This window comes from Hesperophylax consimilis, chromosome 3 (assembly GCF_061612785.1).
Source record: "Hesperophylax consimilis isolate HC1 chromosome 3, BYU_Hcon_1.0, whole genome shotgun sequence".
Lineage (NCBI taxonomy): Eukaryota > Metazoa > Arthropoda > Insecta > Trichoptera > Limnephilidae > Hesperophylax > Hesperophylax consimilis.
The window spans coordinates 35,370,776-35,386,325 of NC_142838.1; the positions used below are offsets into that span (position 1 = coordinate 35,370,776).

A 15,550-nucleotide genomic window follows, 5' to 3' on the forward strand; every position below is an offset into this window, starting at 1 on the left:
TAGCACGGGTGACGGGTGACGGGTGACGGTGATCGGGTGTTCGGGTGACAAACCAAAACGTCCGCCGCGGGCTATTTGTCTGCGGAGGTGATTTGCATATGATAAATTATTATTTCGGGTACCTACGTAATAAAGAAGGCTCAATTTGCATGGCTAGTGGCAATGACCTCTCCACTGGCCCAATACTTGTGGGAAGTGGTGAGAACCCGTTTCACCAAAAAGCCACCTTGTTTCCAAAGAATTCGTGCTCTAAAATAACAGCCGCTTTCCTGGCATCGTGCCTAAGTAATTTGACAGTTTGTTTGGACACCTTCGTGTTCATTGTGAATGCACAATCTCCGCGAGAAACTAGCTCCCGTGTGGTGCAGTTGGTAGTTGAGGTCGGGATGTGTTCTACTTGTGTCGTGATTGTACTTCAGGATACATCTTCGATATACTGTGTACATTGATATAGAAGTCCCCGACGCAAATTTTCTATTCATTTTTCTTTTTTATGTGAGTTCCGCACAAAAGTCCCAACATCTTCCAACCATCTGGAGCCAGTGAGACTATGGCGTCAAACAAATAAATAAAATAACAGCTATAAAAAATAGTGTAACCCAACCTAACATGAGGTAGCTTGGGAGGAGCAACAAACTCGGCTATCGATTACATAGAATTCGCACAGAAAATGATCTTAAAGGTAATACTAAAAAAACGTAGACTAACTGATACAGACCAAATATTGTGATGTACTAGATATACGCCAAGTATAGGTTAAAACACTACTAAACTACATTATAAACCAAAAAAACAAATTTCAATATATACAAAATAACAGTAGACAAGCGTACAAAGAAAACATAAAAACTCCGACGGTAAATACAAGTTTTGGACAAAGACACTATTAAAATACCATGCTATAAAAGCATTCAACAGTCTAACACTTTAAAATTAAAGTTGAGGTAAACAAAAATAAATTCAGACAAAAAATAACAAAATGGATTAAAGAACAAAAAAGACAATATTACCAAAATTTCAAAACATAAAATAATAAAACCTACACGTAACACACAAAACCAATATAAAACACACAATATATAAATAAATATACCGATTTTAACTTTATTTCATTTTATTTAAATTTTATGTTACTTTAATTTTAAATCTATATTTTTATTTTAAATTTATCTATATTCCAACAATATATATTGTCTTAAAATGTACTATGTATATTTTTTGTATTATAAAATGGAGGCCTCAGCACGGGTAAGCCACCCAGTGAGGCCAACATTACTGGATTGTACTTTGAAATGTAAAATATAATACAAAAATAAATATTATAAAAAATAAAACATCGTAGAAGAGTTTTCTGGGTCACAATTTTAAATTCACATGTCACAAATTTGTGTTATAAAGTAAATCGGTTGTTTGTAGTTTAAATTGAAGCCCATCGCAATGCTTTGTTAATAATAATTAATATATTTCTATATTTTAAGAAAGTAGTTAGGGCAACATTATGTTTTTAAGTAATTATGTCACGAAAAATCGATTTCTTTAATGGCCTATATATTGTAACCTACACCTTTTGTACACCTTTTGATAAATAGTAATAGATCTAACCTATCATTAATTTACCCCTTTTCTCCCAATCTTCCATTTATCTCATATTCGCGGTGCCATAGATCCACTGGCTTCGGTCACCGAGACTCTTTGAAAAGAAAAAAAAACAAGGCACGCTCTAGAAGATATATGAACTAACATAGAGAGATGAGAGTTCACCTGTGATGTTATTTATCAATGGAATTGCATCACTTTAGCGAGATATTTTGATGTGGTCGACCTGTCCCCCATTCACCGCGAAAGTATATTTTATCTGATCGTTTCTGTCCGCGACTTGAATCTGAATTCGAGAAAAACCTGGAGAATTTTAATTGCGAGCCCGCTATTGTTTTCAATGCCGACATCTTTATTTCGCGACGAAAGGAGGAAAAATGACAGCCATTTTTACTTTATTCGTTTTATAGAAATGCAGACGACATTTTAAACTGTGGGCAGCTCGTGTATTTTTGGTAAGCTCCAAAAGCTCTGAATTAAAAATGCGTGTTCTGTGTTTGTCACCTTGTTACGCCCACCTATTCAAACATCAGTGTCATCTTCTTTACGTTGAACTTGAGAGTTCTATTCGGTTTTAACACTTGTTTTGTTCTAATTATTATCAGACACGTAGGTAAGTAACAATTTAAAAGATTTTAAATTTTATCTTAAAAAACACAGTAAAAATGTAAAACTGAATACTCAAACATACAAATAAACGGTTCCATGATAACTCAACACAGTGAAAATTCAACACACAAAGTGATTAGAAACGAGAATTTTTTTTTTTTTTTAACCTAACCTAACCTACATAACCCAGTTAATAAAGTTTTGTTTCATCACTTTCCATGACTTTATATAACTTTTTAAAGATGTGATGAATTATCATTGTGATGATTTATCCGGATTCCCATGATAACTCAACACAGTGACTATTCAACACACATTTAAAAAGTGATACAAAAAGTCATTAAAAACGATGAAAAAAAAATTAAACCTAACCTAACCTAACCTACTTAACCTAGTTTAAAAAAGTTTTTGGATCACCACTTTCCATGACTTTATATAACTTTTTAAAGATGTGATGAATTATCATTTTGATGATTTATCCGGTCATCCAAATAAACATATACCGATAATATAATAACAGACTCCATTACATTATTCATTTTGTATTACACTGTAATATTCTTTTACACATAATGTTATGTACATTACTTTCTAAATAAAATATTATAAAAATTATCATCAAATCAACAAAATTTTTATTAATAGATGTTTTTAAAAATATATATTTTTTGTTTGTTTGATGAGGATAGAACCTGCCTCAAAAGGGACTGGCTCTAAACTGATGTGAACTTTTAAAAATGTCTTCTTTTAAAGCTGATTTTTTTTCTTTTACTGAGGATTGAACCTACCACCTTTGGACTAACAACCGAGCCAAATCCCGATAGTCCCGACATTTATTTCTTATATTAATTATTGCTGTAAAGTCATCCAATTTCAGAAAAAAGCGTGTAAGCCGCATGTATGCGTATTTGCTACCTTAAGTTGATCAACAACGAGTCTATCTGCGGAGTTTCAGCTCGATCGGATATCGGAGGGCGGGTTAATTTCCACTTTCTAGATTTGCATTAATTCATTCACAAAAACAAAACCGACATTCAAATAGATGTATTTAAAAAAATCAACCCGTTTTCAACATTCCATTTCATTCGTCCAATTATTCATTAATTTATTCAAGAAAACAAGATCGAAATTCAAATACATTAGTTATTATATAATTACCACAATGACATGAAAATTGAATTCATATGTATTACATTATTAAATTACACGTAAAGATTTTAAACAAGTGGAAAAAAAATCGTAAAAACAAAATTATAATAAAAATAACTTATTTCATTTTATGTAAAAAAACTATTGCAGTTATTCTACAATTAATTATTCATTTGTTTACGTAAATCTCAAATGGCTAATGGCAACATTCTAATTATTCCTACATTATAATTGGCTTCAAAATCAACGTGACTGGTACTAGTACAGTTCCGGCAAGCTGTCACTTAAATGGCGAAGATTGGTGACAGCCGACTTCCGGTAGGAGAGGATAACAAAAGAAAAAATTAAAATTATTATAGACTGAGAACGAAAAAAAAGTTAAATCTTATTCTGTATTTCCAACGGTAATAAAAACACGCAGTAAACTTGTTGAATTTCGCTGCATAAAAGGCTCCTTAACAGAACAACACATGATTTCCACTTAAATATCCTATGCAGACAACTATTTGAGTCGGGGGTTTAAGGAAACATACGCAAAATAGGTTTTTAGAGTGTTAGTTTAGATTATTTTAACCCTTCGGGCTAATTCGTCCGATTTTGGGAACAACTTGTATGGTCTCGCAGAAATTGTTATCTTCGTTACTGTTGTGGTTATAAATACGATCTAAGCTTTATATTAAAATCTAGAAGTTAACCACAGAGTCTTTTGTGTGTTTCATATTTTCATTGATAATTCTTGACATTATCTTCGTCAATGAAAAAATATTATATTATAGATAGGTACTTTATTCCTTGTTTAAATTCTTGTCATATCAGTTGCAATTTTGAAATTGACAATTAAAATCAAAACAAATCCGAGTTCATTTAATTAGAGTTATAATCACTCACCGAGATACCCACAACGGAAGTAAGTATGTTTGATGATACTAATTTTCCAGTGGTAACTATTTAACAGTTTGTTTATGTAAGAATTATAACATTATATCGACGGAAGTGAGCAGATGAGATGGTTTAATTAGCTCAATAGAACTTTATACTACGTAAAAATATAGAACACAAAGGTTAAACAAAAATTACGTGAAATAATTATGTCCCAATGGTCGAGTGGTCAGAGGCGTTCTCTCGGTAAGACGGAGATCCTGGGTTGGATTCCCAGTTGAGACCGTTACCTTTTTATTGTTTTGTATCTTGTTCTAGTTCATGTTTCGTTTATATTTATTAGTATTATCTTCTTCAGTGACAAAGGTTTAATTGAAAAAATACGTTCACATTTTTTCTTAACATGTTTTCGAGAAACTTTGTAATTTGTTTAACGAACATCGTTTTTGCTGCCATATTTAAGGGCTTTCCTACGAACATAGGAGCAAAAAAGCTGTTAGAAAAAATATGTAGGTCAGCCAACGTCTATAGAACCTGCGTAATAGAAATTGATTAAAAAATTAACGGTAATGAAATTTTTTTAAATCCAAGAATATACTTGGAACAACTACCTACAACCAGATTAGAATGGAAAACAAAAAATAAGTAATTCTGAGAAATATGGCGATCAAAAGAAGTTGTTTTATTAATTGATTTAGTTTTAGTTCCAGATCCAAAAGTGATTCATAAATAATGTCTATTAAAACTTGCGGCCCCAACTCATAAATAAGCCAAAGCGCGAGAGGGGATAAAAAACAGACACTACAAAGTTATACCGAGCAAAAGATAAATATTATAACATTATAACTAACAGGGAAAATATTATCTTTTAGACAATGCATCGCTAGATTCGTTAGTAATTACTAAAATGGGTGACCGGATAAATCATCACATCTTTAAAAAGTTATATAAAGTCATGGAAAGTGATGAAACAAAAACTGGGTTAAGTAGGTTAGGTTAGGTTAAAAAACTTTTTTTCATCGTTTCTAATGACTTTATATCACTTTTTAAAAGTGATATAAAGTCATTGTGTTGAGTTATCATGGAACTACTAAAATGACTAATGTTTCATAGCATTAAAAACAACATTTTTAAAAACTGGTATTGAGATGATAATATTAATCAATATATTATAAAAGTAAGTGTACGAGTCAACAGAAAAAACTCAGAAATAAGTCCCGGTACGATCATGGGAGTTATATGGTGTGGTGGACCTCTATCCCCCATCCACGAAGAAGGTTCCCGTTTTACCTGAAGGGCGTGCTTTTGAAGATACAAGAGCTGGAAATTTCGCGTTCTAGATTTCTCTATTTCTAGAACAGTCCAGAACATTTGAGAGTATTCCACAACATCTCGGAATATCCCGGAACATTCTGGAATATTGTGGAATGTTCGGGAATGGCTTGGAACGTTCGGGAACATCCCGGAACATTTCAGATCATACTGAACTAAAAACGGGATTACAGGCCATTTCCTGATAAACTTTTAGTAAATTCGTAATCGTGACAATACGGTATCTCTAAATAGTGTAAAACAAAGTCACTATCCGCGTCTGTCTGTTTGTGCGCTTAGTTCTTCTAAACTATGCAACGGAGTTTGAGTTTGAGAAGGTTTATATGTATAATATATTGATATTATATTTATAGAACGTAGAGAAAAGTCTATCAAAGTCGGGTACAAGTAAGCTAGTTTGTTAAAATTGATAGGGTAACAAAAAATCGAAAAGAGGAGTTCATTTTCAGTGTTGGCAACATGTTAAATTTTGGTACTTATCCGATTGTTACCTTTCAAACATACAGACATAACTAATATGTTTTCTACCATTGGATTTGGACGTACATACTTAAAACAAAGATTTCACTGAAAAGGTTACACATATAATTAAAAAGTGCAAACGACAATAACGAATAAAAGGTTTTATAGATTTTATTTTTTTCGTGGAAATCACGTATTAAAATCAAACCTTTTGAACCCTGCGTGTTACTTGCTTTGCTTCCGCTCTTGAACAATTCACTATTAAACTAATCGATTATTAATCAAGTCACAAATTGTTCCATCGTTGTATAGTAAATTAGTTACGATAAATTGTGTTTAAGTGATTACCGCACAAGAGTCACAACTGCTCCCAACCGTCTGAAGCCAGTGAGACCATAGCATCCTTAATCGGGGTATGTTGTGAAGCTGAAGGTAGTGGGAAGGGGAAGGAGATGGGGAATATGAAGGTGGAGGAGTACCTCACTATTCAGATCTGGACACCAAACACGGTTAAAACCATTTCAAGCAACCTTTCAATTCTGAATGGTGGTCTTACACCTGGGCGATACTGAGAGAATCTTCCACTCAAACGTGGCGTGAATATAATTTATATTATTAATATTTACAATGAATAAATTGTGCAATAACAGATATCGAATAAAAATTACTTACGAACGCCGGGATTTGAACTCGAAAGCTTTACCCGCCGACCACGGAGGCCATCGATAGATTGACACAAACCCCGGTGTGTCCTCTGTGTAAGTTACCTACTTAAAATGTTATTTTTTAAATGTCTCTAACCGTAATGAACCGTTACAAGAGCCTACCAAATTTTTGCCATTCAAAGATATTATCACGTGCCCATGAAATGTCTATTATAACTTATAACAATTTGAAGTTCAATACACTTCTCCGCACCCACTCCAACGATTTCCGTTGTTCGGAATTAAATTATAGCAAATCAGAATCCTATTTGGGATGTCCGCAATGCTCGTTGATTTTTTTAAGTCCGTCAGTCGGTGAACCCTATATACTTACTTCTTCGATATATCAATGCAATCCATTAATTACTTCAATAAAATTTCATTAGGTAACGAAATTATATGATCTAAACGCGTTTTAAATATTTGAAAAGCTATCTATCTATTATATAAAAGAGAGTGTCTGTTGGGCTGGCTAACAGGCGGGCGGCGTGGATTTGATTTTATATAAATCTAATTTTATTCCGAGAATGATGACATTTTGCACAATTGACCTTCAAAATAAGAGTAAAGTCACTGCATATATGAAATTTCTAAAAAGCCCAGGCCGCGCCGAGGAATACAGCTAGTATAATATGTTATACATCAATACATCACTGGTTTGAAATTGTTCGAAGCAAAAGCTAAGGAGTCGGTTTTCCCAAGTATATTAGAAGCGGGAAACATAGTTTTGGAGGGGAAATGGGTACGGAAACAGTTAGTAGTGTTTGAGAGACATATCTGATATAGAAAAGGATTGAAATTGGTTGGTGGTTACCAAAGATATTAGAAGAACGAGATATGCTATGTTGGCCGCCGGACCGTAGGCGGAGTACTACCTAATTAGGGTACTTTGAATACTATCGGGACGTGTACGCACAGAAATCTGTTCTATGTATTAGTGCGGATTCCTTAGCGTAAGCGAAGGTGTGCAGTAGTATTGTTGAAGAAAACCGGCGACACTAGGAAAAACAATTCCGCACAGTATGAACTGCTCATAGCACATCTCGTTCTTCTAATATCTTTGGTGGTTACATTACCTAATAATGAGCATATCGCTTTCCCCTTAGAAAATTAAAATTAAAAAGGAAACATTGCATTAGAGTGGAGACATATTTTCAATTTACTAACAATTTCCCTGGAAATATATGACATAAATGTATATATTGTAACGTTTGATCCGTATGCAGACTGTGATTCGCAATTATCCGTTATTTTTATAATTTTGATGTGAATAATTCACAAGACTGAATCCTAATCCCGAAATGGAGTATGTTGCGAAGCTGGAGAGAATGGGAGGGGAAGGAGATTTGGAGGAGGAAGGTTGGGAAGTAGGTACCTGACTATCCAGATTCGGTCACTAATAAGGCACTTATAACTAGAACTCTGGTAAAATGTGATTTTGTTTCTAGTAACCGGAAGCGTGCGACACCGCCGCGAGATTGTAGATGCTCAAGCAAAAGAAGAGGTGGACGAAAAATCAGAAAGAAATGGCCGCCAGTTCCTCATCGCGCAGGGATTTGCGATCCCCAACGCCTTCCTGGGCAGCTACCCCTCGCTCCGCGCCAGACCCACGTTGGGCGCCAACTCCGTACGCGCTGGCGGTTACCCATTCCAGGATGGCGGCAATCCGTTTGAAAATAGTGATATTCCATTCCAAAATGGTGCCGTGTTGCCCAACGCAGCCCCGGCGGGCAGACTCCCCCTGCCCCACGCGCCCTGCATCACCGCCTCCGGACAGAGAGGGAAGTGCGCCTCCTTCAGGGAGTGCTACCCCTACTTCAAGGTGCCCGACCTGGCGTCCTGGGGCCCCTGGGTGTTCGGAGGATATGATACCTGCAACTATTACAGCGAGCAGATAAAGCAGGTTGGTTTACCGATCTTTTTTTGTCATTATTTTAATTCGTTTTTTTTTCGTATGACAACCCTTTCAACACCATTATCAAATTACTTACTAAATGGCATCCACGAATAATAATAGTAAGACTTATTTGGAAAGTATAGTTTTAAAACTTGGTTATAACACAAATACACTATATATTCAAATCAAAATAGTATGTTGCAGTGATGGAAAGCCATTATTTTATAAAAATATACATCAGGATGTTAGTCCTAAAATATACCACACTACTTCGACGGTCGCGAAATATTGATTGCATTATTTTTTTTAAGTTCAATTTGTATGGATTATCTCTAAGTAATGCAATTTTAAAATGTAATAAGTTAATTTCATCCAAAAGATGAAAAACTATTATTGACGGCGGGCATAGTCCAGTGGTAACGCATTTGACTGCCATTCCGAAGGTCGCGGGTTCGAACCCGGCGTGCGCAAATAAATTTTATTTGATTAATTTGTGTTATTTCACAATTAATTTATTAAAATAATATATAGTATATTTGCGGCACGTTCCAGAGTGGAAGATACTACCAGTATCGCCCTGGTGTAAGACCACCATTCAGAATTGAAACGTTGCTCCAAATGGCTTTAGCCGTGTTTAGTGACTAGATCTGAATAGCCAGGTACTTCCCCACCTTCCTCTTTCCCTTCCCCACTTACCTTCAGCCTCACAACATCCCCCAATTGGGGATGCCATAGTCTCACTGGCTCCAGACGAGAGCAGTTGGGACTCTTGTGAGGTATTCACTTTAAAAAAAAAAAAAATAAAAAAAAAAACACAAATCTTGTTACTTCAGATTCCATACTAAGTGTAGTTTGAAAATATCAAAGCGTAAGCTTTCTAAAGAATTTAATTCAAAATAAATGCGCACTAATCGAGGGTCGAAAGTATACGTTATTAGTACGCACAAATCGTGTACACTTTCCAAAGAATTGATTTATTTATAGTCCTGAAACCATACAGCGTTAGACTATGTCTTGGCCTTGTATACTTTCAAAATACGCCTTCTGGTCTCCTCTCATATCGGAAATTAACTATCATCAAAGCAAACTGGGAATCGTCTGGGAATCCCTTACCCGAGTTTCGAATACAAGGGGCATGGTGTCTTTCCTTTCCATTTTTCTATCAATCTCTCGATTATCAATTATCAGATGCCTTATATTTTGTTTCCCTCACTATGTGGTCAAGAAATACATTGATTTAATAGGAAATGTAAGCCAGTTAGTTATTACCTATCTAATCTACGTTCACATTTCTCTTTTAAAAATTGGGGTCCTCGGCACGGGTAAGACACCCGGTGAGGCCCACATTATTAAAGAATGTTTAAAAAAACTATTGTATCAAATAAATCTACAAATGGTAAATTTTCCATTTTCTCGCCGTATTTTTGCAAAATTATAAATAAATATAAATTACGCAAATAGTTCCATATGAAAAAAGTCACAGATTATTTAATCATTGAAACAGATAAATTTATAATATGAAACAGACAGAAAATAAAAATTAACAGTCGCAACTGGGACTCGAACCCACATCCTCGAGAGTTAGCAGAACTGGCGTTTCTACAACTGAGCTATTGCCACCTCATTACATTCCGTCATTTTTGCGACCGTTGCCTTTTACTTTTTGTGTATTTGTCTGTTTTATATTTTCATTAAGAGTTGTTGATCTAATCTTCTTTCTTACAGTGGGGTTTATAAGCTTTAATAAGTTATCCTTACTAAAATTGAAAGACTGTTTAAATTAACCTATTTATGTCTGTAGCCCGATGTGTTCCAAACCCTCGGCGTGTGCTGCGTCAGCCCCGTTACTCTGGAGGGCGACGGCTCCTTCAACCCTGCCATTCCGCCTGTGGTGGCTGGGGTGGACCCCGACTACACGCCAGTGGTGGCAGCCGTGGACCCCGCCTACGAGGCCCCGGCCCCCATTGACGCGCCCGACGTGGTGGAGACCGTCGCCTTCGGGCCCCCCTCGCGCTTTACACCCTTCGCTGGGTGGCCTCCGGCGCAGCCGCCCATCCCCACGCATCCCCCGGATCACGCGGCCCCCACCCACCCTCCAGGATTTGGTTAGAACATACTTTTTCAGCCTGATTTAAATTAAACAATCGAAAAATATATCTTAAATCTTCGATTGAATTATAGAATTCCGATGGTGGAGAACTAATTCATGTAGCTATGTTAAACTATGTAAAACACAACTTTTCTTGGACTACATTCGTTAATAAATAGAGTTTAAATTAAAAGTGAAGTGGCCATTGGCCACACAATCATTGCGATGGTCGCCATTAGGTTGAAATTTGTTTATCGACCGCAGTCAAGATATTACGCCAAAAAACACCTACCCTTTTTAATGGTTTCCGATCATAATTTAGAAAAAAATTATTTTGCCGCATTACACTTATTATAATTGAGAAATTGACGATCCAAGCATTTTGCATAATATATACACATGTTTTAAACAGAAACTACGTGTATTCAGAAATAAAATTTTGGCAGAAATCTAAAGCTCTTGTAAACACCATTGGTGATTCCAACCATCAAACAAATCACAATTTATTTAAATTGTTAATGCGGGATTTCCAGGCCAATTCCCAACCAAAGCACCCACGAAGCCTTCCACCACAACAAAGAAGCCACTGTTCACTACCTGGGGCACCAAGCAGACCACCAAGGCCACACAGAAACCCATTGTAAGCAACCCAAAAACATTCTATCGCCGATTCAAACTGTAAAAAGAGTAGTTGCTAACCATCACATTTTATAGAAATATTGCACCAATCTTAAAACTTGTACATATTGTAATATAAATGAATGCCCTCTCCATGTAAATATGTTATAGTGGCCGCCTGCAGTACCGACGCATGGGCCCCCGTCCTATACAACTATTTCTCCCGGATCATCAGAAACTCATTCTTATTCTTGTGGAGGAAAGAATGGACACCAGGTAAACAAATGTTGTAAATAAATTTTGGCACATTTAAAAAATTATTATTTGTACCCAAGGGCACTTATGAAAAGTATCTTCATCAACTGAAGCGTGGAAATGGAGCTAGGTACTTTCTTGTAAGATTTTTACAAGTTTGTGGTTGCTTCGTTCCTTTCCCATAATTCGCAGCTCTGTTCGCAGAAATCTTCTCCTGTTTGTATGAACTCTTACATAACATTTGAAATAAACCTTCCATTTTTAAAGCACACTAAACAAAAGTAGATTCGATATTGGCAGATGGATTATTAGCGGGAAAACCCGGAAAACACTGGAAAACTACAAAGATGCTACTAGGGTAGGTAGTTCTAGTTTGGAGTAACGTGTTGTGAAAATTTTGTATTTTGTGTAATTTTACGATAATTAACACAAGAGAAACATAACGAAATATTGCTCACTTAAAGTGCTCACTGTAAAAATGGAACAAAATTGTTGTTGGTGGTTGATAATTCAGCACGTAGAAAACTAAACTAGTCTTGAAGTATATTGCACGTACATAATATCATATTAAATAATATATTACAGTAAATTTATCTTCATTTTTCTAAATAGTAACTGATTGATGTATTTTCCAGGACCAAGAGAGGATAGTTGGTGGCCACAATGCAGAACCCAACGAGTGGCCCTGGATTGTGGCTCTCTTCAGCAATGGCCGGCAGTTCTGTGGAGGATCTCTCATTGACAATGAACACATTCTATCCGCTGCGCATTGCGTTGCACAGTAAATGCCACTTTATATCTTTTAAATATTCATATGAAGACCTCAGGGTTGTCATTAGATACTGGTTCCTCTATGTATTTGTAGATAGCTGAGCCTTGATTCCATCGTGGCGGGACATTGGAACCACGGGTGCTTCATCCTCCTATCTATTAGTGTTTTCCAAATAGCTGCATGGGACTCCTAATGTGGCAGCATCCCGTTAGTAGCCCTACCGATGAGTTTTAGTTGCATGGTTCGTCTAGGGTTTGGTCCGTTTATGAATACTTTGGATCCTTGTAGTTTTTACTTACTTCATGCAACATATTACATTGTTTTGATTTTAATAGGCAAAAATGACAACAAAATTATACCATACCTGATTAAGTATAATTATTTAATTAATTAACTATAAATTATATAATTTCAAAGGCGGCAATCTGATGTCTGATAAATTTTTCAGCAGACCCAAAAAATCTTTCGACTCTTTGAAAATTACATAAATGTGTTACTTTTTGTACATTGGGATATGTCATCATAATGGAGCTTCGTGATTGGTCGATATTACAGATTGCCATATTTGTTTCTCACTCTATAGCAGATGTCCGTGTTTGAAACTAAATTGCATATTCAAATTGAAACTGTAGGCCAAATTGCCTTAATGTTGCCACATTCATACCACATTTTTCTCAAAAAAATCAGATCGCCGCCTTTGAAATTATGCGACTCATAATATGTAACCTTGCACAGAATGTATCTATGCATTTAATATTCCTAATTTCATGAAGAAAATAACAGAAAGTAAGGTCATTTAATTGAGCCTCTCCTCACCGTGGCTCACAAAAGCACCATTAGAATATTTAAATACCATTACGGTTCCCGCAATAGATTGTGGAAGGCATTTTATAATGTTTTTCCCCTATTTTTTTTGATCTTATAATAATCAAGAAAATGTATTAAATTTCATTAATGTTTCGTTATTTTCATAGGCCTATGGTTTTAACCCTCAGTACTACTGGAATTAAATATCCCATATCTCATTGACATAAAATTATTTATTTATTTATATTTATTACTCAGCTATTATTTTTTTAATACCTGCTCTGATAACTACAGAAGTTCATTTCAAATACATGACTAAATATGAATTAATGAAATATATAAACACAAAAAACGTTGTATTAATTATATTTTTAATTTGAAGCATGACATCACATGATGTGGCCGGAGTAACAGTGAGACTGGGAGACCACAACATTCACGTCAACCACGAAGTGCGTCACATAGAAAAGAGGGTTAAGAGGGTGGTTCGCCACAAAGGTTTCGATATGAGAACTTTGGTAAGTCACTAGAATAACTTCAGTATAAAAATTATATATTTTAGAAAATTCCCTAAAACCCAATCTACACAAAATTATCGTTTGAAACTTTCCAATAATTATTGATCATGGAATTTTGATCGGGCTCGAAAAACTAAACAAAGTTTTTTTCTAGTACAATGATGTCTCCGTCTTAACCTTGGACTCTCCTGTGGCCTTCTCCAAGACAATACGGCCCATTTGTCTTCCGAGGGGGGGCGAGACCTTCGCTGGAAATACGGGAACTGTCGTCGGATGGGGAAGTCTACGAGAAGGTAACTTAATAGCCATTACATGATCAATTAAACAAGTGTAATGATAAGTGCTGTACCTACTACATATTATATACAGCCGCTTACATGAATAGGTTAACAAGATAAAATCTATTTCTATTTGATTTATTACAAATCTATGCTTTTTGTAGGTGGCGCTCAGCCAGCCGTACTGCAGGAGGTGTCTATTCCGATCTGGACTAATGCAGAGTGCAGATCCAAGTATGGACCGGCGGCCCCCGGAGGTATTGTCGAGCACATGCTGTGCGCGGGACGGGCTACTAAAGACTCTTGCAGTGTAAGTATTTTACAAGGAACCGTGTCTTATTAGACTTGCAGATACACAGTAATATTTGCAAAATACCCTGTACCTTTATTTGAGTTTTGTAAGACCCTTCAAACTTACAACACCCATACCCAAGTTCAAGAAACGAAAAATACATTTCAAAATGTGAAATACTGTGTTAACTCTGTCTAGTATTGCAATTAAATAAATTAATAAAATTTTCAGGGTGATTCCGGAGGTCCGTTGACGGTTGCAAAGGATGGCACGTGGTACCAGGTCGGAGTGGTTTCCTGGGGAATAGGGTGCGGCAAGGGACAGTACCCCGGAGTCTACTCCCGGGTAACTTCCTTCTTACCCTGGATCACCAAGAATACCTCGTAAACCTATCCATCTTCAGACCTACAGGGAACATCTTCATATAAATCTAACCAGCTTCATAAGTACATAAAAAGGTTTCGTAACAACTTTGTGTAAACCTTTCTCATCTTTTTGTATGGGGACAGAACAACTTCACGAAAACCTACCTATATTTATAAGTATGTATAAAAGAATCAGAACAACTTTGTGCAAAACCTACTCTGCGTGCCTGTGGATTTAAAAAAAAGGGAAACTAAAAATCATTTCAATAATGATTGTTGTTAACCTGAAACTTTACAACTTTTTGCCATAAGTGTGCCTTATAAAAAAAATTGTATTTTTTTAAAAATATTTATTATGGTGGTCCAATCAAAAATTGGAAACATTTGGATGTGAAATAAAATGATGATTGAAATTATCAAAGTACGTTTGCAATATATTTACTTGCCTATTCTTTATATGTGATGCATTCATTGAGAAATATAATTAGCAATAGGTATGAGTTTTCATTATAAATTCATCAAGGAATAAACAAAAACTTTAAGCAATGTGTGAATATATATTGTCCATTTTGTGAGAAACTTGTTTTAAAGTTGCACATCGTATCGCCGGCCAAAGATAAGAAAGACGTATTGTGAAATTTCCTTTTCATCAATACGCCTTCATCAAAGTATCAAGTTTTAGCTTTAACGTACTTTGTGTGTATTATGTTCTTAGCCGGCGATATCATAATAAGTTCTATTCAAGTCAAACCTTAATAGAATGCTTTCCTCTTAGTTTTATGTTAATGGGAATGTTGCCTATAAAAGCTTAAACAAGCTAGCAATTGAGTATTTCCACGAATAAAGGAAACATAATTAATTAAGCAGAGATTGTATGAGTGAAAATAAAAAATATAAAAATTATGTTGTTTTAATTTATTTCATAACA

General features: G+C 35.5%; 1 protein-coding gene across 1 annotated transcript in view; it reads left to right on the top strand.

The window, feature by feature from the left end:
• Nucleotides 1-15,518, top strand: part of l(2)k05911 (CLIP and Tryp_SPc domain-containing lethal (2) k05911) — a 32,106-nt gene extending 16,588 nt beyond the window's left edge. Inside the window, exons 2-10 of the mRNA XM_089651086.1 lie at nt 8,180-8,634; nt 10,430-10,733; nt 11,251-11,357; nt 11,507-11,611; nt 12,226-12,371; nt 13,552-13,687; nt 13,842-13,980; nt 14,130-14,275; nt 14,489-15,518. Of these exons, the coding sequence (XP_089507212.1) occupies nt 8,180-8,634; nt 10,430-10,733; nt 11,251-11,357; nt 11,507-11,611; nt 12,226-12,371; nt 13,552-13,687; nt 13,842-13,980; nt 14,130-14,275; nt 14,489-14,644 (1,694 nt within the window). The 3' untranslated portion in view covers nt 14,645-15,518. The remainder of the gene's footprint in view (nt 1-8,179; nt 8,635-10,429; nt 10,734-11,250; nt 11,358-11,506; nt 11,612-12,225; nt 12,372-13,551; nt 13,688-13,841; nt 13,981-14,129; nt 14,276-14,488) is intronic.
• Nucleotides 15,519-15,550: the final 32 nt, after the last annotated feature.